Source organism: Zophobas morio, unplaced genomic scaffold, assembly GCF_036711695.1.
Source record: "Zophobas morio isolate AGI-343-1 ecotype UQ-CSIRO unplaced genomic scaffold, CSIRO_AGI_Zmor_V1 ptg000042l, whole genome shotgun sequence".
Taxonomy (NCBI): domain Eukaryota; kingdom Metazoa; phylum Arthropoda; class Insecta; order Coleoptera; family Tenebrionidae; genus Zophobas; species Zophobas morio.
Window position 1 is genome coordinate 144489 of NW_026972147.1, and position 25580 is coordinate 170068.

At 23.1% G+C, this 25580-nt stretch overlaps 2 protein-coding genes across 2 annotated transcripts; both read left to right on the plus strand.

Moving 5' to 3' along the window:
• The first annotated feature begins 990 nt into the window (after positions 1-990).
• LOC135141084 (uncharacterized) lies at positions 991-11074 on the plus strand. The gene is made up of 8 exons (XM_064071936.1): positions 991-1038; positions 1096-1181; positions 1236-1276; positions 1423-1502; positions 2868-2988; positions 4479-4603; positions 4928-4991; positions 10990-11074. Exons 2-8 carry the CDS (start codon positions 1161-1163, stop codon positions 11072-11074), a joined length of 537 nt encoding a protein of 178 aa, XP_063928006.1. The 5' UTR covers positions 991-1038; positions 1096-1160.
• Positions 11075-18149: 7075 nt separating this feature from the next.
• On the plus strand, positions 18150-24716 carry LOC135141085 (uncharacterized). Its single transcript, XM_064071937.1, has 7 exons — positions 18150-18448; positions 18520-18872; positions 18925-19014; positions 19536-19684; positions 22316-22397; positions 23750-23841; positions 24604-24716. Exons 1-7 carry the CDS (start codon positions 18242-18244, stop codon positions 24714-24716), a joined length of 1086 nt encoding a protein of 361 aa, XP_063928007.1. The 5' UTR covers positions 18150-18241.
• The last annotated feature ends 864 nt before the right edge of the window (positions 24717-25580 follow it).

The window sequence follows — 25580 nt, forward strand, 5'->3', positions numbered from 1 at the left end:
TCCTTAAATTTTCCAATTAATTTTTACAGTAACATTAGAATAAAGAGTTTTAAATATAAGCCTAATAACTTATTTATCTATAATATTCGGGCAGTTAAAAGACTGCACTGTATATGATCGAGAGCCGATAGCTGCATTGAGGGCTTTGAATGTAAAAAATGATACAAAGGAATGCTCTCGTACACCATACATAGGTTTTCAAATATTGCGCTCATTTATTAAAAAAAACAAATTGCTAAATAATTATCACAACTGAAGAGTTTGAAAGTTTATAACGATTTTTCTAACAATATTTTGAAGCTTTTTAAAGATGTATGTTTAGAACTTGTTTTAAACCTTGACTGACAACTATCTCATCAGCTTAGCTTGTTTAGTATAGCGTACAAAGTTTACTAAATTAAAATTTTGCAACATTCATTATCTAATAAAATATGTTAAAAAAATCCTATTATTATTTAATACTCTCTAAAAATTTAAAATTTACAAGGGAGTAGAAGAGGGGGCGAGGGGTTTTATTAAGTTTTTTATAATAATCAAACCACTCAAATCAAAAGCTGTACAAAAGATAAATTCTTATTTTATATGCAACTTTCTGATCTATTTGCTTAGGATCTACTTCTAAAGATTTACAGTTAATATGTTATGAATCGGGATTTATTTTATTTTATACTGCTTACGACACCATCCAGGTAAATATTGATATTTAGAATAGTTGCAAGAGATTTTTTTATTGAAAATAAAATTTAATAAACTTGTACATGTTTTGAATTAAACGGAGAAATATTATAATGCAACGCCTCTAGTAAATATTTATTAGATAGGCAATCTCAGTGGAGATTGTAAACTTTGGTTCTTCTGTAGTTTGGTCGAAAAGTTTAAATTATTATGGCAATGATGGTATATGGGGGCTCGCCCATCCGGTTTTTATTGTTTTTTCCTAAAATCTAAAAATAAAGTCATAAAATAATTAAAATGAAAAGGCAATTTCAAAAATAAATTGGAAGGCTCATAATCAAGATGCCTTCACCACTATTTTAGGTTTTTCTTATTTAGTAAAGATACTTAATTTTTAATTTTTTTAACTTTTTTTTTAAGAGTCAAACAATCTTTCTGATGCGTTTAGTTTGTGTTTTAATTCCGGTAATAAAGGCGGTGGACGTATGTTTCTTGGTGGTGGTTATGTACGTAAGCAAATGCAAATCTTTTTATATAATTAATTTACGAAATTAAATTAGATGGAAGGGATGAACTTAACAAAAGTGTCTCATAAAGGCTGGTAACGAACGAAATCTTTAATTCAATTTTTTATATATATATATCTTAATTCTTAATTATCTTTAAATAACGTCAGTTATAAAATTTTTTTTAAATTGCTTTGAATGATTATTATTAACCCATTATTAATCTTTTTCTAATCTTTAGGTATACCATCGGAATTAAAAAATTAAAACTAGGAAATCATACTATAAAAGCTTCTTCTCCAGAAGCAATAGTCGATTCAGGTGCTTTACGTTTTCTCAACTAATTAATATAATAAAATAAAAAGAAAGTATATTAACACCAACTTTTACTTATTTAGTTTCTTATTTTTACAAGTTTTTATTTAAATTTACATGAATTTTAAAATTAATTTTACTAAATTCAAGTGTAATAAAAAAAATTAAAAAAAAGAAAAAAAAAGATTTTTCTACGGGAATTTAACTTTCTTTTCCTTAATGTTGTTATAATATAAAATTTTTAAATTTGTTGCAACTGTTATTTAAATTATCTAAAATGGAATTATATAATCTTCACATCTTTATAATTTTTTAAAAAATTTAAGAAAAACTAAATAAATTTCATAAAAAATAAATGCAGAAAAATTATAGAACTGTAAAATATTTATAAAAATTATATTTAAATTGTAAAAATAATCTGTAAAATGTTACAGCTTATAATTTTAAAAGTATTACGCGCTGGCAAAAAAATTAATATTAAACAATTAAATATTAAAATCATAAAGTTTATTTTGAAATGATAAATATTTAAAATTTAAAATTTTAATAATGTAAATTCTCATTATAATTTAAATTCTTGTATAAACATCTAAAACTTTAATTTAATAAACGTAAAAAAAAGTTTAAATAGAGATATAAGAATTCGTTTAATATAAAAAAAATTTCAAGTTACTTTTTTCTAAATACTTAAGTTACTAATTTTTTTTAAAAAAGTTTCTCTATATAATATAGTTAATATTTTTCTAGAAAGATAGAAAAATTGTATAAAAACAATATAGTAAATAATAATTTATAAAAAATAAATTAAAAAGTTTATTACTTGAAAGTTTGTCTAATAACTAAATTTTCTCTTCATTTATACTAAAATTAGATTTATTTGTTAAGTAAAATGCTCATTTAAAAAAATTTTGATTAAAAAAATAAAGTTAACTGAAACAATAAAAGTTAAAATTTTCTATAAAAAACAAATCATAAGTGAATTTCGAATTTTTTTTGGTAAAAAAAGGTTGAACTTAACAAATTAATAAATCGAAAAGTTATTTTTTTGAAGTGCACTACTTTATTATAAAACAATAAAAAATCGAGCTTTTTTATAAAAATTAATTTCTTTATTTGTAGTGAAAAAGTAAAGTTCGTTCTTTCAAATGCACTACTGAATCAAAAAAATAAGAGATTGAGCTTTTAAAAATAAATTATTTAAGTATATAGAAAAGCAAAGTAATTTCTTTAGTAATAAAATAAAAGACAATTTTTTAATTCTTTTTTCTATCAAAAATTTATGTAAAAAGAATGTAAATTATATAAAAAAGTTTTTCTAATTAAAAAAAATATTTTTATAACTTGAGAAAGTTTTATACGAAAAATTTTTAGGCTCGACCCTTTTTATAGTCGATGTGCATGTTTTGCGCCAAATAACACACATTTTGTGCCCAATTGTGCTCCCTAATGAGCCTTTACTCGACTGTCACGAGAAGCTGATTGGTAAAAAAAGGTTTCAAGTATTTTCTATATATTATTATTGTATTATTATTTATATTAAATAAAAGAAAATAACAAAAAATTTTTTCTAAGTTTTTATAATTATATAAATTAAAAAGCTTTCATCTATAAATATAAAATTTTTATTTTATTTTGGTTATTATTATATTATATATACTTTGCAATAACAGTTTTTATTTTTACTTATAGAGTTAATATTAAGTTAATCTTATAAAAATAATAATAACAAAATTTAGAATAAAATTATTTTCTCTGCTATAATAGTAAAAAAATAATAAAATTCTAATAAAAACTTTGTGTTAATAACTATTCAGTTGAATATTTTTTATTATTATTATATATTTAAAACAAAATAAGTATTTATTAATAAAAAATAAAAAGTATATTGTTAATTTTTATAAAAAACTTTATAAATAATAATACATAAATATATAAAGAATTTTATATATACAGATAATATGTTTTATTCACTTTTTTAATACGAGTAAAACTTTTGTAAAGTTTTTACTGCAAAAAATTAATATTCATATATTAAATTATAATATTTTTAAATAATCATAAACTTCTATTTTGTATAGAAAGTTTATATTTTTACATAAAAATAATACAAAAATAAAAAAATAAAATAATATTTAAAATTTTAAGTAAAGCTTTAGTAAATATAGAAAGTGAGAATGAGTATGTCTTATTACTAATAACAATTTAATTAAGTGATTCAACTAATGTTGAACTGTATAAGTTTACTTTTAAAATAAATATAATAACAATACATTTTATACGTTGATCAAAAATAATAATTATTATAATAAACTTTTATTATTTAAAAATGATTAAAGTTTTGCAAAATTATATTTAATTTACTTATAAATTAAATGATTATTAACTTTTATTAGTATTTAAAAGTTATTAAAATATTGCAAAACTATATTTATTTTACTTATGAATAAGTATAATCATAAACTTTTACTATAATGTAAAAGTGATTTAAGTTTTGTAAACGATATATACTATACTATTAATAATAAACAATATAAACTTTTATAGTAACTTAAGAGAGCATTTATAGTAAAGTAAAAATTTATTAGTTTTATTAATTACTATTTAGTTACTTTTATTATGAAATAAAAGAATGAATCATGTAAAGTATATATCTTTAATTATTTTATATATTGATAATATAAAAAACTTATCATTTAATTAATATAACTTTGTATTACTTGAAAAATACTATAAATAATTTATCTATATTGAAAGAAATAAAAACAATAACTTTTTATTATTTTCTAAAGGAAATGAAATAAGTAAGATAAAACTATAATATTTTTACTTAGAAAAATAATAATAACTCTAAAGATCGATATAAGGGAAATAAAATTGATCTAAATCTATTAACAGAAAGTAATAATTAATAATAATAATAATATCGAGTAAAAAAAAAAGAATACTTTTATTTCAAAATAATAATTTCAAAAATATTCTTAGCCTTCCGATTGGTCAGGACGTTATTAATCGGTGTCCGATACTGAGAGTTTTAGTACCCGACTATCTCGAGCCGTTTACTAATTTTGAACTCTCTTTTAAACCGAGTGATTATTGGCTGGGGGATGGTAAATTTTATATTATTAAAACTTTATAAAAAAAATTTTTTTAAATTATCTTTTAATAATATTTTTGACTTAATTTTCTTAATTTTTAACAACTTATTTTAAAAAAAATTTTAAATATATTTTTTTATTTTTTTATTTTTTTCTTTCTCCAATTTTTTTTTTAGTATCATTTTCAAAATTTATGAATGAAAACCTTTTAATAAAATTTTTTTTAAAAAAATTCGAATATATTTTTATTTTTTATATATATTTATTTTGTGTTTTTTTATTTTTTTACTCAAAAAAAGGATTATATGTTACTTTTTTTTAATAAATTTTTATTAGGAAAAAATTATTTACTAGGAATTTCAGGCGGAAATTCAATGATTCTTGGGGGGACCGTTTTAAGGTTACATAATAATAATAATAATAATAAAAGTAACAAATAATATTAACAGCTTCTAAAGTGATAGTATTTTTCTTCGCTACACTTAAAAAGTTTTAGAATTTTTTATTATGTAATATTATAAATTATTATAACTTTTAAAATATTATTTATATTTATTCATATAATATTATTATTATCATGATATTTATTGCAAAAGTTTTTTATATGTAGATAATGTTTATCTTTTTATGATTATTTTAAATATTTTTAACGTTCGTTTTATTTTTTTAGGTCACATTTGGTTTATTTTGATAGGAAGAATAGCGTTGTTGGTAATAATAATAGACATTCCCATATATTTATACTAATATAGATTTAGAGGAAATTATAGAAACAAAAATTTTTTAAAAAATTTTAAAAAAAAGTTTTTTTCTATTTAATACTTTAAAATAAATTTAGTGGAAATATTAAATATAAGAATTTATATTTTTTTAATAAAGCTTTAAAGAAAAATAGAGTTTTTAGAAAATGTTATTTTAAATAATTTTTTTTATAATAATATAATAAAAAAGTTAAGTTGTTACAAACTTTTTCATTATATATTAATAAAAGTTTATTATTAAAAGAATTTTCTAATTATAGAATCTTCGAAAAAGTTTATCATAAAATATATACCATTATAAACTTTTTATATATGAAAGTAAAATTTTATATATATAAAATAATTTATAGGTTAAAAATTATTATAGTTTAAGTTTATTTATTATATATATAATATTGTTAAAGATTTTTTTGAGTTATGTAAGTTTATTATTATTAATATTAACGTAAACTTTTTTATTTAAAATTTATACATATTTTTAAAAATAAGTATTACCTTCAATTTTATTTAATATTCTCTTAGAAGTTTTTATAAGTTTATTATTACTATTATTATTATATATTATAAATATTGAGAAAACTTTCAATACATCTATTAAAGTAAACTTTTATATTTTAAGTTTTTTTATATTAAAGAAAGTATAATATTTCCAAGTTTACTTTATTATTATTATTACAAAATTTTTTAATAAGTTTATTATAAATTTCATAAAGAAAACTTTTTAGTATATTTAATAAAGTAAATTTTCATATGTTAATTTTTTTTATTTTTATATTTAAAAAAATATAATATTTCAAGTTTATTTATAGTATAAATTGTTAAAGTTCTTGGAAATTTCTGTTTATTATTAATATTATTATAAGATATTTTAAAAAAACTTTATAATATATTTAATGAAGTAAAATTTCATATTTAAAATGTTTTATATATAAAAATATATATTTTTTAGTTTATTATATGTAATCTTGTTTAAGTTCTTAATAAAAAAAGATCCTAAAAGTTTATGTTTACCTTTATTATTATAATACTCAATTTTTACTCTTATTATGAAGGTTTTCTTAAATATAAATTTTCTTTCTATTCTATACGAATAGAAACTGTTTATATGTATATATTTTTTTTAAATTTATTTTAAATTTACAAATAACCTTTTTTTACTTTTTATTATATTCTTATATTTTTTTATATTAAAATTATTTAAAATTATAACTTCTGTAAATTTACTTTTTTTAGGTTTTAAACAAGTGAAAAACTGCTCTACGGATGTTATATTTGTGGAAACTCCGTCCTTTTTATCGTCACGAAGCGAAATCTTCAGTCATTTTTCGCTTTTATGGATGATGATGTGCATACTTTCTTTTAAAGTACTTGTAATATTTAATAAATAAAAGTACAAATATATTAAAAACTTCATATTTAAAAAAAGTAAAAAGTAAAAAAAGTTGTTGACAACAGTGAAAAATGAAAATTATAGAAAAAATTAGATTTTTCTAAACCTTATACAATTTTATCTTGCTATCGTTTCTTATAAAATAAAAAAAAACTTTTTGTAATACTTAAACTTTTAATGACTTCTGAACAGTATAATTTAATTTAGAAAACTGGTCTTAAAATTAGGAACAAATAAATTAAAGAGAGTTATTGCTAAAAACTTCTTTAAAAGCAGTTGAAAAGTTTACTAATTTTATCATGAAAAACAAACGAGAAAATTTAATGGTGTTGGCCTGCATAATTCCTCCTACGCACGCAGAAAAACTATAAGTCTTTTGTCTTGGTTATAACGCTATTATAGTAATAACTATAATAAAAACTGATCCTGCGCAATTCTCAAGCGCGTACTTACAATTCCGCCTTTAATAGATTATAAACATTTTAGTTCACACTTCATTTTACGATCTTTTCGTTACGGGGGCTTTCTTTAGTAGTAAGTGTGAAGATAAAGAAAAAGAAAATTACTATAGTAGCTCAAATGATTTATTAACTTGTAAAATTTAATATATATACCAAAAGACTATATAAAGGAATCCTATTTAACTGTTCCAGCACTTCAAAATTAAGATTTCTTAACTAAAATAATATCGTTAGTAAAATTTCTCTTGCACTTACGATACACGTGTTATAAGAAGATCGCAATCTTGAAAGATAGTTATAGAACTGTAGTGAAAAAAAACTACCGTAACTTGTAATAAATTTTTTGTTTACAAATAGAAAAACGCACATATCTTAATAAAAAATATCTAATTTACTTTAAAAAGTGTTAGATTAAGCATACCTTTAACTACAGCAAACTGAAAAAATTAAAATATTATAACATTCTTTTTTTAACAATAACAATAGCTTTAATAAAAACAATAATAATAGCTACAAATAATCAATATAACAATCAGATTATCTTATGAATTATAAAAACTACGTTAGTATAATGAACGACATCAAAGGATAAAGGTTCTGTTATTTATATAAACCCCAAAACGACGGCTAGCTGAACCTATTATTACAAGACGTTAAAAGATTCGTACAAAAACTTTGGGCAGGGTCTAAAGTAAGCTTTATAAACATTATTGATTATTTCTTTTATTAAACTTGCCAGAGGACATCATTATAAAAAGGCTGGGAGGGGAAGATATTCAGAACCCAGTCTTATTTACTTTTTAAAGCTTTTTAAGCTAGACCTATTCTCTAACTTGCGAAATTTACTCGAAATATTTAATAAAATATTAAAAAAATAACAAGCTAAGTCAAATAAGTTAATTTTTTTTATAGTTTATCTCATTTGTTAGAGTGGACAATTTTTTAAGTGCAAATATTAGATTTATGTTTTATAATGTACTCCGTTAACCAACGATACAATGTCCATATATATAAACAACATTTATAAAAGAAGCTTTATTTATAAATAATTTTTTAAGTTAAGCAAGTAATATGAATACTTTAAGGTACTCTTTTTTTATTTAAGAGTAATATGTGATAGCACGATTTGTGAATATTCTTATTTACCGCACTGAGGACAGCTTACTGTCATTTTAAAAAAACTCGGCTAAGGCGATTTATTTATTTCCTAATTGTAGGAAACAAAGCAAAACTATATACAATTTAATACCAAATTTTGCATAGAGAAAATATTACCTAAAGATTACGTAAGTATAAAACATTCTCTAACGTGCACCCCCCCACCACCACCAAAAAAAAACGTAAACATTAAAAATATAAAAACTAAAATCCTTGAAAAAAATCTACTCGAAAATAAGATAATTTTGACCTCCGTGAACAACTTATGTAAAATCAAAAGGAATTACTGGATCCTTTTTTTCAGGCTGTTAGCCTTCTAGGGTTTGTATATTATTGACACTCATGTAATAATATGTTAGTACGTCGAAGTACTTTAAAGCACTGTGTACTTATATAATTATTATAGACTTCCTAATTGCACCAAACCGATTTTCACAACAAATGAAGAAAAAGACAAACGGCGCGCACATGATACCATGTGAACTAACCTTACTACTTTTCTGATACTCGATCAAGTTAACACCTTTCAATGCTTGAGTTCTCAGTTAGGAGTAATTGGATATTAACAAAAGTTGTATATATCCCACTCAAGAGCTAAAGGCAGTGCACATTCTGTTAAAAAAAGTATTTATTCGATACGCAATCAACAATGGTTTATGAACTAAGCTAGATATTTTAGATTATTAAATACTCTACTAACCTTTCGTTGGTGTACAGCGAGGTAAAGGCAGCAAGGTCATTAATGAATATTTTGCAATAATTTTCTCAGTTTTTTTAAATAAGTTTTCTACCTTTATCAGGGGAAACAAAGACTTTTACTTCAAGGCTAAAACACTAAATTATTTATACAATCCACGTTATCAGGGACGGCTGAAAAAACTAGTAAACGGAGGAACCAAAACAAGGTCTCTTATACTTCACGATACCTACAAAGGAACCGCATAGGCTAACCTAGTTATCTCTCTGTGCCTCTTTATTTTGTTTTTACTTTTATTCTTTACTACTATGTGCGTTTATTTAAATGCATACATATTTTATATCTGTTCATATGTTTCTATATTTTTCTCTATAGCTCTAGTAGTAAGACTTTACAAGCACAACGGTACGACATAGTTATATACGTAATTTATCAACTAAAAAGTGTGAGTTGTCACCGTAGCTCAGAGGTCAGAGCAATTCGCGCAAGCTCAAGGTGGCGTGTTCGATCCGGTCGGGTGCCAACTCGCATTTTTCTGACATAGTGGTTACCTATAAAACGAAATTTTCTAATACACATTTTTCCTTCATTCGCATAATGCATATGCGGGTCCTCTAGAGGGAGAGCGCAGTGTGTGATAGTCCGTGGATTAAGTTCTTTTCACCGGTGTAAAATTTCCTTGAACACTACCCCCTTATTATAAACTATAATTAAAATTGTAGGATTTTTGAAAGTATATACTACCTTCACTTTTTTTAAGAAAAGGCTAAAGTAGGGTCAGTGTTTTTCATTGTTTTTATATTCACTATCTATATCGTTTTTACACCTTATCACAGCTGCCAATAATGAAACGGGAGGTAATTCGCACGACATAGTTAAAAAACTTAACAAATGTATTTAGTACAGAATCGATTTAATGGATTCCGGAAATATTATAGGTACTGCGAATAATTTCATAGAGCTTCTTCAGATCTTATGGGTTAAAAAACTTAAGATATGGTTGAGTGACAAACTTGAAGATAAGGAGGTGAGAAAAAAAAAATGACGTTATATACCAACTGTTAACCCCAGGTAAATTAACCCGATGACTCTAAAATTGGACCTATGAACCCTTATAGCTCTGTGTCTGTTTGTTTCAGTCACCGGCGGTTAAGCAAATGTAGTACCAAAACATTATCGACGCCATCATTTTTAGCCTAAAGATGCAGGTACGCCTTAGCATTGAACACTAGATTTATGCTCATGAACAGAAATAATTGTAAACAAAAAAAAAGACTGTATTTTTTCTAAGGGTTCAGTTAGCAAGGAATAGTTACTAAACTATAATATTAAAATTTATCTTTACACCTATGAATATACTGTTCCAAGATGCTAATAGGTGGTTATGTGGCTTTAAGCCTAAAGTTTGTGCAGAGGACATTGAAACTTTAAGAAACCAAGACTCGTGTTTCTTTTGGCTTTAAAACATTTAAAGCAAACACCGGCAATTAAGTTCCTCTGGTGTAAAGTGCATAAAAGATATAAATATTTTCATGTACAAAATGTAGCCTTTAGCAAAAAAAAATGTTTGAATGTTTTTTTTTACCCAAGCTGCTACTGTTACTATATAAAAGTCTAAGGGTTAAATGGAGATAATAAAGCGCACCATTACAAAACGTTAAAAAGTAAGAATAAGTGTAAAATAAGGTTATTAAGTACAATTTGTTATAAACGAAATAAGAGTAAGAATTTTGAAATTAAAATTACGAAAAATTAAAAAACAAGGTTAAAACCAGAATAGATTATATAACAAGAGACGCAAGACGCGCTTCACCATTAATAATATAACAAGAATTCGAGGGCTCTGCACTGAGCGCAAGCTTTTTATCATAGAGTTGAACCCAGGGTACATGAAAATTTGGTGAAAAATAACTTCTGCCCAATCGTAATAGGCTACTATTGAAGCGCCCTACTCCAAAGTCGGTGTTGCAGGACTATGGCTTTACTAACTACAGAAACCAACAGAAGAGTCATTAACAATTAGTCCAAAAAGGACCCCTTTCTTTGAGTCTCATTATATTAAGATATTTGTTAAAAGTATGTGAGTGAAGGACCAGCCATCTGGTTTTGCAAGAAGACCGCTTACCAGGAAAAAACATGTTAGCCTAATGTGTATAAGAGCAAGTAAGAAAATTTTCAGGAGCCCCCGTTGAAAATATATATTCCTTCAGGGAAAAGCAAATCTGTAATAAGCTTGGTACTTAAACTTTAAATTAATTTACAAAAAGACGAGGAAGAGGGGAAGTGTTAAGTAATAATTTATATAAAACCGTTTTACGAAAAGATATATGGTGAAAACCTTAATTTACTTCTACACGAATGACCCCAACTTACCAGAACAAATTTTTTTTGGCATTATCACTTTGAATTTCGCTTGCTTTCAGCTTTATCGCTTTATTTTTAACAGAAAAGAAAAGACCTCTTAAAAGGCCTTTACAATCTTATAAAGATATGATAATCGTATACCTTGACATGGCCTGCGTCTTTTTATAATCTAACTTCAACAAAAATTACCTTTAGGGGAACATTTTAGTAGTTTAATCTTTGTTAGTTAAGATTTCTCTGGTTTACAAAACAAATTTTTAACTAATAAAAAATTACTTTTAAATCCACTAAGCAAAATACATATCTACTTAAACTGTATTTTTAGAATGCTTTTCAAAGCATTGAAATTAGCCTTTCTTTAAAAAAAAAAGTGTGCTTATATATAAAAAATTCTAAAAGAGTGATATTGTTAAAAGAACTTTTCCTAGTATATAACATGTTAACTTTGTGTATTAGCTCAAATAAGGTATACACAAGCTATTTATAAGCATTACCCGTTAACTAAAACTCAGTGGGAAACTTTAGCCTACAACTGCCATATATTTATCTGATATAAAAATTGATATTGTAAAGCAGACATTAAGCACTGAACTAACAAATTGTCATATTTTCTAATTCTGTTTTATATGCTACGACAAAAATTTATTTAACGCTTAAAAGATGGTAAAAACTATAAGAACAGACTCGACAAATTTTATAAACAAATCCGATATATTTGCTCTTTCTTTTACAAAGTAAAATATGTTTTCATAAAACGTTTTCATTTTATACCGTTATCGAATTTTAAAACCTTTAAAACACTAAGTTATAATTAAATAACGAACGTTAGGTTTGCCTGAAGTAACAAAGTGTAATCTGAAACATTTTTTAGTACGTTTAACAAAAACACAAACTTTTGTTGCAAAATTCTTAAAATACGCTTTTTAAAACGCATTAAAAATCCCGAAAGAAAAAGAATAACTATATGATCCAGTATCTAGAGGAAAAGGACCTTAACATTTAGCAATTTAAAAAAAATTTTCGGTTCTATACGATGAAGTATTTTAATCGGGTTAGTAACATGCCTTGATAAAAAAAATTAGTCCAATATTTCGCGTACAACTAAGGAATACCGTTAATGTTCACTTTTAAAATTTGGCAACATAGTTAATTACAAATATATATTTTTAAACTTTTTAATCGCTTTTAGCGAAGTATATATGTTTATTTAATAATTGTACTTTCTTAAAGGTGTCAGCCTTTAACAAAAAAATGCTGTAATGTTCGATAATCTTTTAATAGTTTTTATAATTTACTTATTAATTTATGCTTAAGTAATTAAATTCTTAATAATTATTGGTAGCAAAAAGTTATTTTTTGTAGAACTCAATAAAACTTTGTTTATTATTGGTAATTGTTTGATCCTTGATGCTACTAAAAGAGCTTTAGAGATACGTGGTGTAACTTTTTTTTAAGGTAAAGTTAAATCACTTCTAAAATATGACAATAAGACTTTGTTAAATATTAACATTGTTTATTAAATGTTTTTAAGAATGATAAATTAAGAGAAACTCGATATTTTAATACTTTTTATGTAGTGCTTTTAAAAATGGTGCCAACCTTAGAATGAAAATATAGATTTAACTTTTATTTATAATTTTTTGTTCGTGTCGTTTTTTAGAGGATTATATAGCTTTTAGCGCTTTCTTTCTAATAGTTTATATAGTAGCCATTGTAACAATGATTTTTATCATATCCTTTAATAAAAATCAATATTATTTATTAATCATTTTTGATTTTATACAAATGAAAATGGGTACTTTATGATTTGTTAATATAAATTTTCTACCAATTATATTATAGAATAAAATTTAATATTATAAAACTTGTGATCTACACTTTTAAAAAATCTCATGTCTTACAAAATATATTTATATAGAAACATTTTAAAGCTTTAGGTTTGTGTTAGACAAAAATTACTGTCACATTCTTCGTCAACTCTACTATTAAAATATTTGATTTTATATGAACTTACTTATATAAACTTTATGAGCTTTAGAAATTATAATATTAACTTGTGTTTTTCTTTAGCAAAAACACACCCTAAATTACTATTTTAGGTTATGTGCAGTTATATAGATTGACAAAAAGGTATGCACCACATTTGCAATAAACTGACACTATTTAGTAACCTCCCTTCAATTGAAACTAAGTAATATATACCAAAAATTGAAAATTATTCTAGAATCACCAAAGGAGGCTAATAAATAAAGCATTTTGGAAAAGTCTAAAATTCTTTCTAACAAGTGGCATAACGCTTTAGTAATGTAACTTGTCTATATTTTTTTTAGATGCCTTATCTTAAATACTTATTCGTAGTTGTGTATACTAATATTAGTTTAGTTGTTTCAGATTATTCCTATTTTTTGATGGATTTACTACTATAAATAGAGATAGTTACGAAATTTAACTTAGTGATTTGGTCTGCATAAAAACAGTAATAAAGTTCGAAGTTTTGTTAAGCGGAGTTATAAAAGCAGCAAACTTTTATTATAGTGTTTATTTTGATAGTGATTACATAAAAACATGTATTAAATATAGTTTAATAAGATAACAGAAAGCAGTTGTACTATACTAAAGTTTACGATATTATAGTTTAATTGTCTTAAAATTTGTATGCTACTATAAGTCCATATCGAAAGCTTTTTTACTACAATATAATTATATTTTTACCATTTAAAAATATTTTATTTAATATATCAATATATAATTATATATGTTTATGTAATGGTTTAAATACTAAAAACAAAATTGATTAAAGTATTATTATTTTAACTTAGTTTAAAGGCATTTATTCCTCCTTTATATATATTAGAGTTGACTAATTTATTAAAACACCGAAAATGTTGAGTAGCAGTAGTATTAACACATCTGAATCACAAGCAAGAAGGTGCAAGGGTGGTTGTGGTAAGTATCCTTGTTACAACTCTCCGGGAAAACAAAAGGCTTTATTCTGTAAGGAATGCAAACTCCACGGAATGGTTGATGTTGTAAACCGAAGATGTAAAGGTGTTTTCCTATATAAAATAAAGAAACTAAGCTTTAAATAATTAATTATACTAACAATAGGTGGGTGTGGAAAACAGCCAAGTTATAACTTTCCAGGAACATCAAAGGCGATATACTGTAAGAATTGCAAACTTATTGGGATGATAGATGTAGTTAACAAGAGATGCAAAGGTGTTTCGTGGCTATGCTCCCTTTTAAAGTTTTATTATTATTAAGCTAACAAAAAAGGTGGTTGTGGGAAACGCCCTACTTACAACATCAAAGGAGAAACAAGAGGACTCTATTGCAAAGCTTGTAAACTTCCTGGTCTTCATAGTTTTATATTAAAAAATAGCATTTATAAAAAAACTTTGTAATAAAATAGGTATGATTGACGTTATTAGCAAAAGATGCCCTACAGAAGGCTGTGGGAAACAACCTAATTTTAACTTTCCAGGAGAAAGTAAACCAATTTATTGTAAAAGTTGCAAACTAGAGGGAATGATTAATGTTGTCAGCAAGAGATGTAAAGGAGGCTGCGGAAAACTACCTAGGTACAAATAAAACTTATTATTACTCAAATAAAGTTATTAACCGGATTCTATATCCATCTTAACATTAGCTACAACTTTCCAACGGAAAGTAGGGCTCTATACTGTAAAACCTGTAAACTTGAAGGTATGGTTGATGTTATAAGCAAGCGCTGCTTAGGTATTAATTTTTGAAACTCCTAGAGTTCATAAGTTTCAGTAAACTATCAAATTTCTTATATTGTAAGGAGGCTGCGGAAAGCAACCTAACTACAATGTGCCTGGTGAAAAGAGAAGACTATATTGTAAAGATTGCAAGTTAGAGGGGATGGTGAACCTGGCAATTATGAAACAAAAATGGATAAAAGATAGTAGTACAGATAATCAGACTCGAATTAAGAAAGGAAAGAGGTCAAACAGTTGGCAGGGTCATTTACATCCGATAAGATCTTGTGGGTATAGAAGGCATTATACAGACCGGGAATTTACTAACTATTATGATGTAAGATTGAGCAATGTACATAATAATAAGGAAAAAAACAGCTCAATAGGCCTATGTAAAAAATTTTTTAATAATAATCAAAATGGCTTTACTTCCGAAACTACGAACCCAATTTTAACAGGTTCTATTACATTTTTAAGTTTGAATCCAATGGTTGTCAGCAAAACATTGAATAAACATAAAATAAGTCCAAGGTTAAAAGAAAGTACAATGGATAATGAGCATTTAAATACCTTGAAATATCAGAAAAACAACTTAAATATATTTAGCAGTTATCATGTTCAAATGAAAACTTGTTACGATAAAAAGTTAACACTATACTCAGATTATACTGATTCTAACTGTTATTATACTCGAGCTAATGCGAGTTACAATGGTTTTAAAGGCGTGAGTAGTACTTTTGACACTCTAGAAAATCAGCCAAATTTTCCTCATGAACCTAATAACACACTTAAATTTCTATTGAAAGAAAAAAAAGATAGAAGCCATCCGCGTTTTCAAAAAAGGATTTGCTTTTCAGATATTCATAACACCCTTTATCCTAACAAGTCTCCTGAGTATCAACATAAAAATCTCTCAGCTTTATCGACTATTGATAATTCGGTTGCTCATCGTATGAGCAACTGCAGTGAAAATACTGACATACATGGTAGGCATTGTAACAACCCTTCATGTAATAAGAGCTTAGGAACTTCAAATGAGAATGAATTTTCAATTAAAAATCTACTACTTAAATAAATGCATAATAAAATATGTAATTCTCTGTACTTGGAATTTATAAAAGTTAATTTTATACATCCAAATTTATTATCGTATTGTCATTTAAAAATGTTTTAAGGCCAGTAAGTTACAAATACTGGCCGCAGCTATTTGCTGAATTTACAAAAATTGAAAAGTAGGGAACAATAGGGATATCTAAATTATAATAGTCAAGGGATTTGTTAAGCAAATAACCTTCTCTTAACTAAACCCCTTATAGGTTACTGGGTAGTTTACCACTGTCGCCTAGATTCAACTTGCAAGAGTAGGTCTATGGAAAGTGACTCTAAACCACAGGCTTGGTCTCTGAAAATTTCTAGTAAGTTTAAGTACCATTTATTAACGAATTAGACAGCAACCAACAAAACAAAAAAGTGGTATATTTAGTTACCAGTGAAAGTTAAGTTGAGCATATATTGCGCGATCTTTTTATTGAATAAAATAGCGTTCATTCTGGATGTAAGAAGTTTATTTTTGGTTGGATAGGTAAGTAAAAACATTGGTTTTACTGTTTTATTTTAAAATATTAATTGGAATATATAGAATCAAATTTTGAAAGCAAATATTTAACTTTAAAGTATAGTTTCTCCCTAGAAAGTGATTTGGCGGAAAAAACAACTCTATTTTAAGCCCCAGAGTTTTGCGCGTTAAAGGATTAAAAAAATATTTTTAAACTCAATGCGCTGTAAAGTGTATATTTGCCCCCCATTTGAAACTGTTTCAAAAATTATTTCATGGATATAGGCCCTGTATACTAATGCGACCATTTGTTTTGCATAGTTATCTGAATTTTTTCGAATTAATATAAAAACTGTTTCGTAATCATTAACTATTTTATCCTTTAAAAAAGCTATTTAGCTATTCATTATTTTCAGTTATGTTGATTCGCTCGTCTTAAGTCCTTGAGAATGGTATTTCATAAACTATATTATTTAATTACTTAGATTATGTAGTGCAGACAATAAGATATTATAATATAAAGAATTAAAGTCTCAAGACAATAATTTATTTGGTTGTTATAAAAAATACTGAGGCGTATCACACGTAATGACCACAACCACAAATTAAAGAAACAAGTTCGTCGTGCGCGAACCACTCCTCATGTATATTAACAATTTGCTAGTTATTAAAAAAATAGTTAAACTTAGTGCTCGTCTCACATGTAGAATGGCCTCTCCCGTATTAGAGCGATTCCTTCATTCTGTAGTTTAATAAGGTTTAAAAAGTGTACTAGAAGTCAGTTCCTGATAAGTATATACTTTAACAAAGTGATAAGCCGCCTTAGCCGCCTTTTTGTGATACTTTTATAAAACTTAGCTGCTCCTTTACTCTTTTCTTTAAGTCTTTTCATTAGTCTCCGTTTACCTTATTTGTAAACTAACTCGAAACTGGGGGTTTGCATTACCCATTATATAAACCAAGTAAAGCCGTTTTCGCTTTGTAATCCATATCACTATTACTTGAGAGCCAGATTCTTTAACCTTTTTCTACTGCTTATTTCAGGGATTGGTATTTTTTACTTCACCACTTTTTATATCTATATACTACCATTACTAAAATTTATTTTTTTTAATAAGCAAGATTTTTATTTATAATTTTGCTGTAGTTGAGCTTTTTCTTTCTTTGAATCTATTTTTAAAAGTTCAGTTCTAAAGGAATATTCGAACTGTGTAGGTAAGGAAGTTTAATGAGAATCAAAAAGAAAAGTTTGCTGTCACTAATTTACGATCTTTTACTGAAAAAATTTTAACAGTACGATTAGAAATACTTTTCTACCAACTTGAATAGCTCATAATAGTCACGTGAATCATTACAATACTATATCGGTTAAATATAGGCATATTCACCCATTCAGGATGGTTGTTATTCATGCCTAAAAAATTCAAATGGAAGGGTGGGAGGAGCTTTAACAAACTTAGTACACATCGTTTTTATTCACTAAGAAATATAACCAGAGAAAAAAACATATTATAAAAAAGTTTACAAGATTTAGACCTCAAAATGAGTGAAACATTACCAGTAATTAAAGAAAACGATATTGTGTTGATTTCAGAAAATGGGTTATGCCCAAGTTGTGGTTCTGGTTCTGTTACTTATCTTGTTGTGAGTCGCACTATAGACACGGGCATCTTTCATCCGTTGATTAATCTCTTATTGTCTCGCAGAGAAGCGATATTAATATATGATGATAAGGGAGATTTTACGAAGGTTTAATTTTTTCAAGTTTTTATAATTAAATTCCTGGGCTTATTTATTACATGTTTACCCTTTTAAAATAGACATACCCTTCTTTTTATTGTAATGATTGCCAACGACAATTCAATTTAAACTGGTCAAAATCTTCTCTTGAAACGATTTACCCTATAGCAGCTTCCCTATGCAAAGAGAAAAAAAAAGCCGATCCTTCTTCTACCACTGTTTCAAAAAAAACATCAAAAAGCAATGATCTACCGGATTCCTCTAATAAAAATTCTTCGGACACACAAATTTTGGAATTACAAGAAATTTTTTCTTCAAATGGACACTGCCCTTATTGCCACCATCCACATTCCACTTTTCTAGTTCCTCTTTCTCAAAAAGATAGTCTCACTCCACTGACTAATTTATTATTAAAAGGCGGATTTGCGCGATGGTTGCTCTATTTTTTGCATTTCATGTTATTGATTATTATTTAAACTTGTTAGGGTTTATACTAAGGAAAAAGAATCTTTGCGGTATCAATTTCAATGTAATAATTGCCATTATGGGTTTAATGTGGACTTTGCTAAAACTCGGTGCTTCTTTTTTATAAATTATACTAAAAAAATTATTAATATTTTTGTTCAATACTTTTGTATATCCTGAGATTAACTCAATTTTTTATTTATGTAAACTTTAAATTCTATATAATTTTATTAAATTTGTTTTTTTTGAAGTTCATTTATCGATTATAAACTTTCTTTAGTTGCATAATTATTATATATAAATTATAACAATATTTTGAATTGAATAGTTTTATTTACTTTAGTTTACTCTATTTGGTTATGCTGTGTTTTACTGTAAATTGCAAAAGTATAAGTTTTATTTTGTCACAGTTCACATGATTTTAAGGAAAAGTTTTAACGAGAAGAATTTTAAATTTATCTTCACTTAAATTTATTACTGAATTCTGTTTAAGATTAATTTTTATAGATATTAAACAGTTTAAAATTTTTTATTATAACTTTTATATAACGGAATTTTTATATGAAAGTAAAACTAAATACAAATTTGAGATTAAAGATTTTCATTTTTTATATTTAATATATTTAAAAAGTCTTGAAGATGTTTTTCATGTGCTTAACGCTGATTCGGAAGATCCATCTTTTGCTCCGGATGTAATTCCTCCTTCAGAAGGTATATTTCCGGGTCTTTCGGAACTTTCGGGATCTGCAAATAAAGATGAGATCGTTCACTCGCTTCCTTGTTAGTATTTTAAAATCTAATTTTTTTTAATTTAAAATTGTTAAACTTTTTGAAATTTACTATTTTTTTAATTTAGAAATTGTTATTTTTTTTAGTATTGCATTTATAATTTTTCTATTTTTTATATTAATTTAACTAAATTATTGGTATTATTAAAGTATTGAAAAAAAATTTTAATAATGCGAAGTATAAACAATATATATAAAATTAATAATAAAATTTATATTGTTTTACTTTTTTCTATAATAAATTTAATATTTTATAATCTTTTTACTGTTAATTTCTTTTAGTTTTTTTAATTTTACCTTTTATATTTTTTTTAATTAAGTATAATTAATGTTTAGTAGATTATTTTCAGTTAAAGTTTATATAAAATTTTCTCTAGTAATATTTTTATTATATTTTCTATTGTTAATGCTTTATTTTTTTATAAATAATTATACTTATGAAAAATATATTATTATTAGTTTACTATTTCTAATCTTTATGAGATTTATATTTTTTAAATAAATAAATAATATTTTACGGGACAATTATTTTATTTTTTTAGTATTTTTAAAGAAATCATACGTTTTCTAGTTTTTTATTCTGTTTAATTTTTTTGCTTATTACGATTTTATTTATTTTTTTAACAATTATTTTTAGAATTCTTTTTTTAAAATATTTTGTTGTTTTGAGAAAGTTTTGTTTTTAGAAATTTAAATAATTTTTTTAATTTTTTTATAAATGTTAAGTAATCTTTTTGAAATATTGTATAATTATTGTTTTGATAAAGTTCCGTTTTTATAAATTTAATTTATTTTTGTGTAATTAACTTGTATTTTTAAGGAATTCAAATTATTTGTTTACATCACTGGAATATATTATATTTTTTGGTTAATTTTTATATATATATTTTTTATAATTAGTTATGATTATAGTTTTTTACTTATTTAGTTTATTATATGTAGTTTTTATTTCCTTATAACTTTTACTTTAATTATAATTTCTGATTTTGTTTGTAATTGATTTATTATTTTTGATTAATTATTATTATCAAAAAAAAATTTATTTTTAAATTTTAATTTTGTATTAAGTAATTTATATTATTTTTTACTTATAGTTGTACTTTTATTTTATATTATTATTTATTTTGAAATTTATATAACATCTTTTAATCAAATTAATCATTTTTTTAGATTTGATATTATTTATAGAACACTAAAAAAATACTACGAAATAAATAATAAAAACAGAAAAATGAAATATATTGAAAGTAAATCTTCAAAGTTTGAAAAGTACAAATAATTAGTAATTCAAATTTAAAAGTTTTTATTGAGCAACAATTATTACTATTACTTTAATTACATTATTATTAAGATAAATAATTTTTTAACTTTATAATAAAATATTAAAATATTTATATTAAAATATTTTTTATAATTTTTTAGCAAAGAAAAGTGCAGGTAACTGATAATAATATTCTATTATAAAAATTGATAACTAAGTAATTATTATCATTACTTTTGATTTATTTACTTTTATATAATTATATAATATTTTTTTATTAAAGTTTATTAGTAACCGCCCAATTTTTATTACACATAATTAATATATTGCATATTTTTTTTATAATTTCTTTTTTTATAATTCTTTACTTATTAAGAATTAAATTAAAAAAATATTTTTAGAATATTTTTTACAAAAGTACAAGTAATTAATGGCGATACTAACTTGATAGTTAAAAACTATTAATGGCAAATATTATGGCTTATAATTCATATTTTTATATAATTTTTATATTATTTTTTTTATTAATAATACGAGAGTAGAATAATTAAAAAAAATGTTTTTTTATTATCTTTATAAGGAAAGGTGCAAATAAAATTACGACGATATTTCTGATATGTATTCATTAATACAAAATTTTTTAAATATATTTTTTTTAAGTTTCTATTTTAAAAAAAAATTGTTAACAAGTATTATTTAAAATTTTTCTATGCAGCACGTAAGTATTTTATATTATAACAGAAATATAAAATATATTTTTATATTTTTTAAATTAGTATTATATATATTTAAATAAAGGAATCTACATTTCATATATTTGTATTGCTTATAATTATTCTAATGATAATTTTATTAAAATATATTATATTATTTGTAATATATTAGTGTTTTTCCTATTTTTATTTATTTTAATTTTTTTTGTTTCCATTTTTAAATTAAATAATATTAATTTTTTTTAGTTTTCAAATTTAATTTCTTCTAACAAAATTTTGCTTTTTTATGATTTTAATTATTATTATATATTTTTATATACTTGGAATATTTTTGAGTAATTTTTCCTTTTTATTAATATAATTAACATAATAGTTCTTTTGGTATAATAAAATTGATGCTAATTTTTTATAAATTATATATTATTTATTTATTTAAAAGCGAAAACTTATTTTAATTTTATTTTTTTTTATTATAGCTTTTATTTTAACATGAATGATTTTTTTTTTTGTTTTTTAAAATTTTATATAACATTTTAATTTCTATATACCAACCTTCAATATTTACTTTTTTTATATACTTTGAAAGTTTTTTTATATTATTTATATATAATAATTATTTCAAATTTTTTTTTTAATTTATTTTAATCAGCCAAGGAAGATCCAGCTTACACTGATTATATTGTTAGAGGCCAATTCAATTCTCTATACGGGAAGTTTCAGCGTTATTCCTCGTGAGTTATAACTTATTATTATTAATTAATTATAAGAAAATAATTCTTCTAATATTTTTTTATTTTAATTAATAATAAATTAGAAACGTGGTCTTCTTATTTTTATATTTATATTTAATTTTTTTTAAAAAAAGTAGTAAAGAATAACTGCAATATATTAATTTTTATCATTACTTATCTTTAAGTAAATATTTCTTGTATATATATTTTTATATTATATTAATAATAATAAAAGAACATTGTATTACTATCATATTTATTTATCTTTATTCTCTTAAGAAAGGTGTAAAGAATATCATTGCAATATTTATTTTTGTTTATAAGTAAGTAATTAAATCTTTTGATACATAGGAACATTGTATTCTTATTTTTTTATTTGTTTATTTTTATTTTATTTTGAAAAAATAGTAAAGAATTACTGCACTGCAATATTTATAAAAAAAAAAGAACGTTATCTAATATTATTTAGAGAAAAGTAGTAATACTATTATAATATTAATAATTTTTTCTCACACGAATAAAGGAAAGTTTATTTTAATTATATATTATTCAATATTTCTTAAGAAAATAATTTAGTTTTTAATTTTATATTAAAAAACTATTTTCTCATATTTTTTATAGAAAATATTCCCTGAAAAGTTTTAATATTATTTTGTTCTTATAACTTCTTAGTAAATAGCTTTAAAAAATTATTTATAATTTTTTGTATCATTTACTAAACTTATTATTATAAATATTTATATAATACAAACTTTTAATATTATCTCTTAAATGAAAAATATATAAATTTTTTTTGGTAAATTTACAATTTTCTTAACTTTTTTTTTGTTAAATTGAAAATTTTTTTTTTTTTTTCAAAATTAGCAATTTTTAGTTTTATTATTTATTATGTTTAAAATGATTATGACTTTTATTTTGTATAATTTTATATATTTTTAAATTTATATTATTTTTTTTTAATTTGATACTATTTTAAAAACTATATAAATATATAGCAATGATGATGCCTATCATTACAAATGAATTATTATACTAGTAATGAATATGTTATATAATAAACTAAATAAATTATTAAAAAAATAATATTTATAAAAAATGTTATTAAATTCATATTTATATATAATAAATTTTATTGCTTATCGAATCAAATAACTTCATTTAAAATAGTGATAAATATATTTTTATAATAATAATTATTATATTATTTGTTTTTATAACTACTTTTTTTATAATCATATTTTTATATTGTATTATTTTATTTACGTAATAACTTTTTGAATATTATTATTCATATTTTTCTTTATAATAACCTTAATATATATTATCATACTTTTCATTATATTTAATGCTAGAGCTCAACATTTTGAAAGCCGCGGTTTGCCAGAAGACCACGAGCTCAGACAATTGGCTTATTACTTCGACGTGAATACTTTGCAATCTCGAGGTTGCTATTGGCCTATAAATTTTTTTTATTATTTTTATAAAAGTTTTATGTAATTAGTGTGTTTTTATATATTTTTTTATAATTTTATATTATTTATATTTTTATTTATGAAATATCTTATATTTATGAGTGTTCTTAGTAAAAAATATATTAGAACGGCCATTTTTTTTTAAATTATTTGAAAATTTTTTTTATCATTTAAGAGGATATAATTATTTATTATTATATATTTATATTTATTAAATATATATTTTATTTTTTAAATGTTTTATGACAGTAAAAAACTATTATAGTATAACTTTTTTATTTTTATATTTATAGATCAAATTATTATTTTTTATTTTATATTAAAGTTTTATATTTATTTATTAATTAATATTATTTTTATACTTATTTAAATTTTATGGAACTCAATAAAATATTTGAAAAGCATTTTTAATTTATAAATTTATTAAATAATTATTTTATTTGAATAGATAAGTATAACTATTTTTTTTAATTATATTATTTATTAATAATTATATATAAGCTTGTTTTTCTGGCTATTATTTATAAAAAAAAAATTTATTTATAGTTATTTTTACGAAGTTATAAAAATTAATATAAAATAATAGTAAAAGTTATCTTTTATATAAAAGTATTATAATTATAAAGTTACAATATAATAAAATACTTATTTATTATATATTAATATTTAAATTCTATTTTAACACAAAAAAATAATTTCTTTATTAAAAAATTTATTAAAATATACGAAAATAGAGGTTCAGAATCCTCCAAAACCGAAATTAACCAAAAAGCAAATAGAAATGTTTAAGAAGAACAAGTTAGCAAAGAAGCGAAGAAATTTATTAAATTGGCTTAATAATGATTAAAAGATAAAATATATTATTACTATTTTTTCTCCCTTTTTTCTAAAGTTTTTTGGTTTATGGGATTTGTGGTAAACAAATTACTTTTAGCTAAAACTCTTTTTAAAAACTGAGCAGCTGAGTAACCAAATATATGCAATTCATGACATTTGAAAAGCTTTTTAATAACATAATATAATATTCATAGAACTATTCTGTTAGGAAACTCATTTAGCATATACCTTTTAATAAACCAAAAAGCTTAACTTTCTAAACCTTTTACCGAGTATTACTATCCATTTCGAAAAAGCTACACCCTTTTAGCCAGTCAAAAGTTTCTCTGCTCTAAGCAAAAAACCCGAAGTTAGCTAATATTCATGATACTAAAAGTTTTAACTTTAAAAAATTATCAAAACATCTAGAGAATCTTTAATCGATCGTTGTTATTCAATTTTTATAAGACCACATATTAAGCCATCCGAAAATCGCTCTGCTGTGAGCAAAAAGCTCGAAGTAAGCTATCTTTTACTATACTTTACGCTCCAGACGGATTGTTTAGCCTTTCTTCCACTAGAAACGAATTGCTATACGAGAGGTGACTATTTTTCCGAAACCTTACTCATCGAAGCATTTATTATGCGAAATTGTTAAAGAGAAAACCATTTATCCTATAAACTCGTTTTAAGCATTTTTTTTTTCTCTCTGCCAAGTACACAGTGCGAATACTCAGTCCCACTTCGTAAGTGTATCTCGATAAGATTAGATAAAATTTAATAAGCTTACTTAATAATAGCAAGCTAACTTTATTCAAAAGATACAAATTTTATATAGTTTAACCCAACTGTTAGCACAAAATTATAAAGCATACATTAATTTAAAAAATTTTAA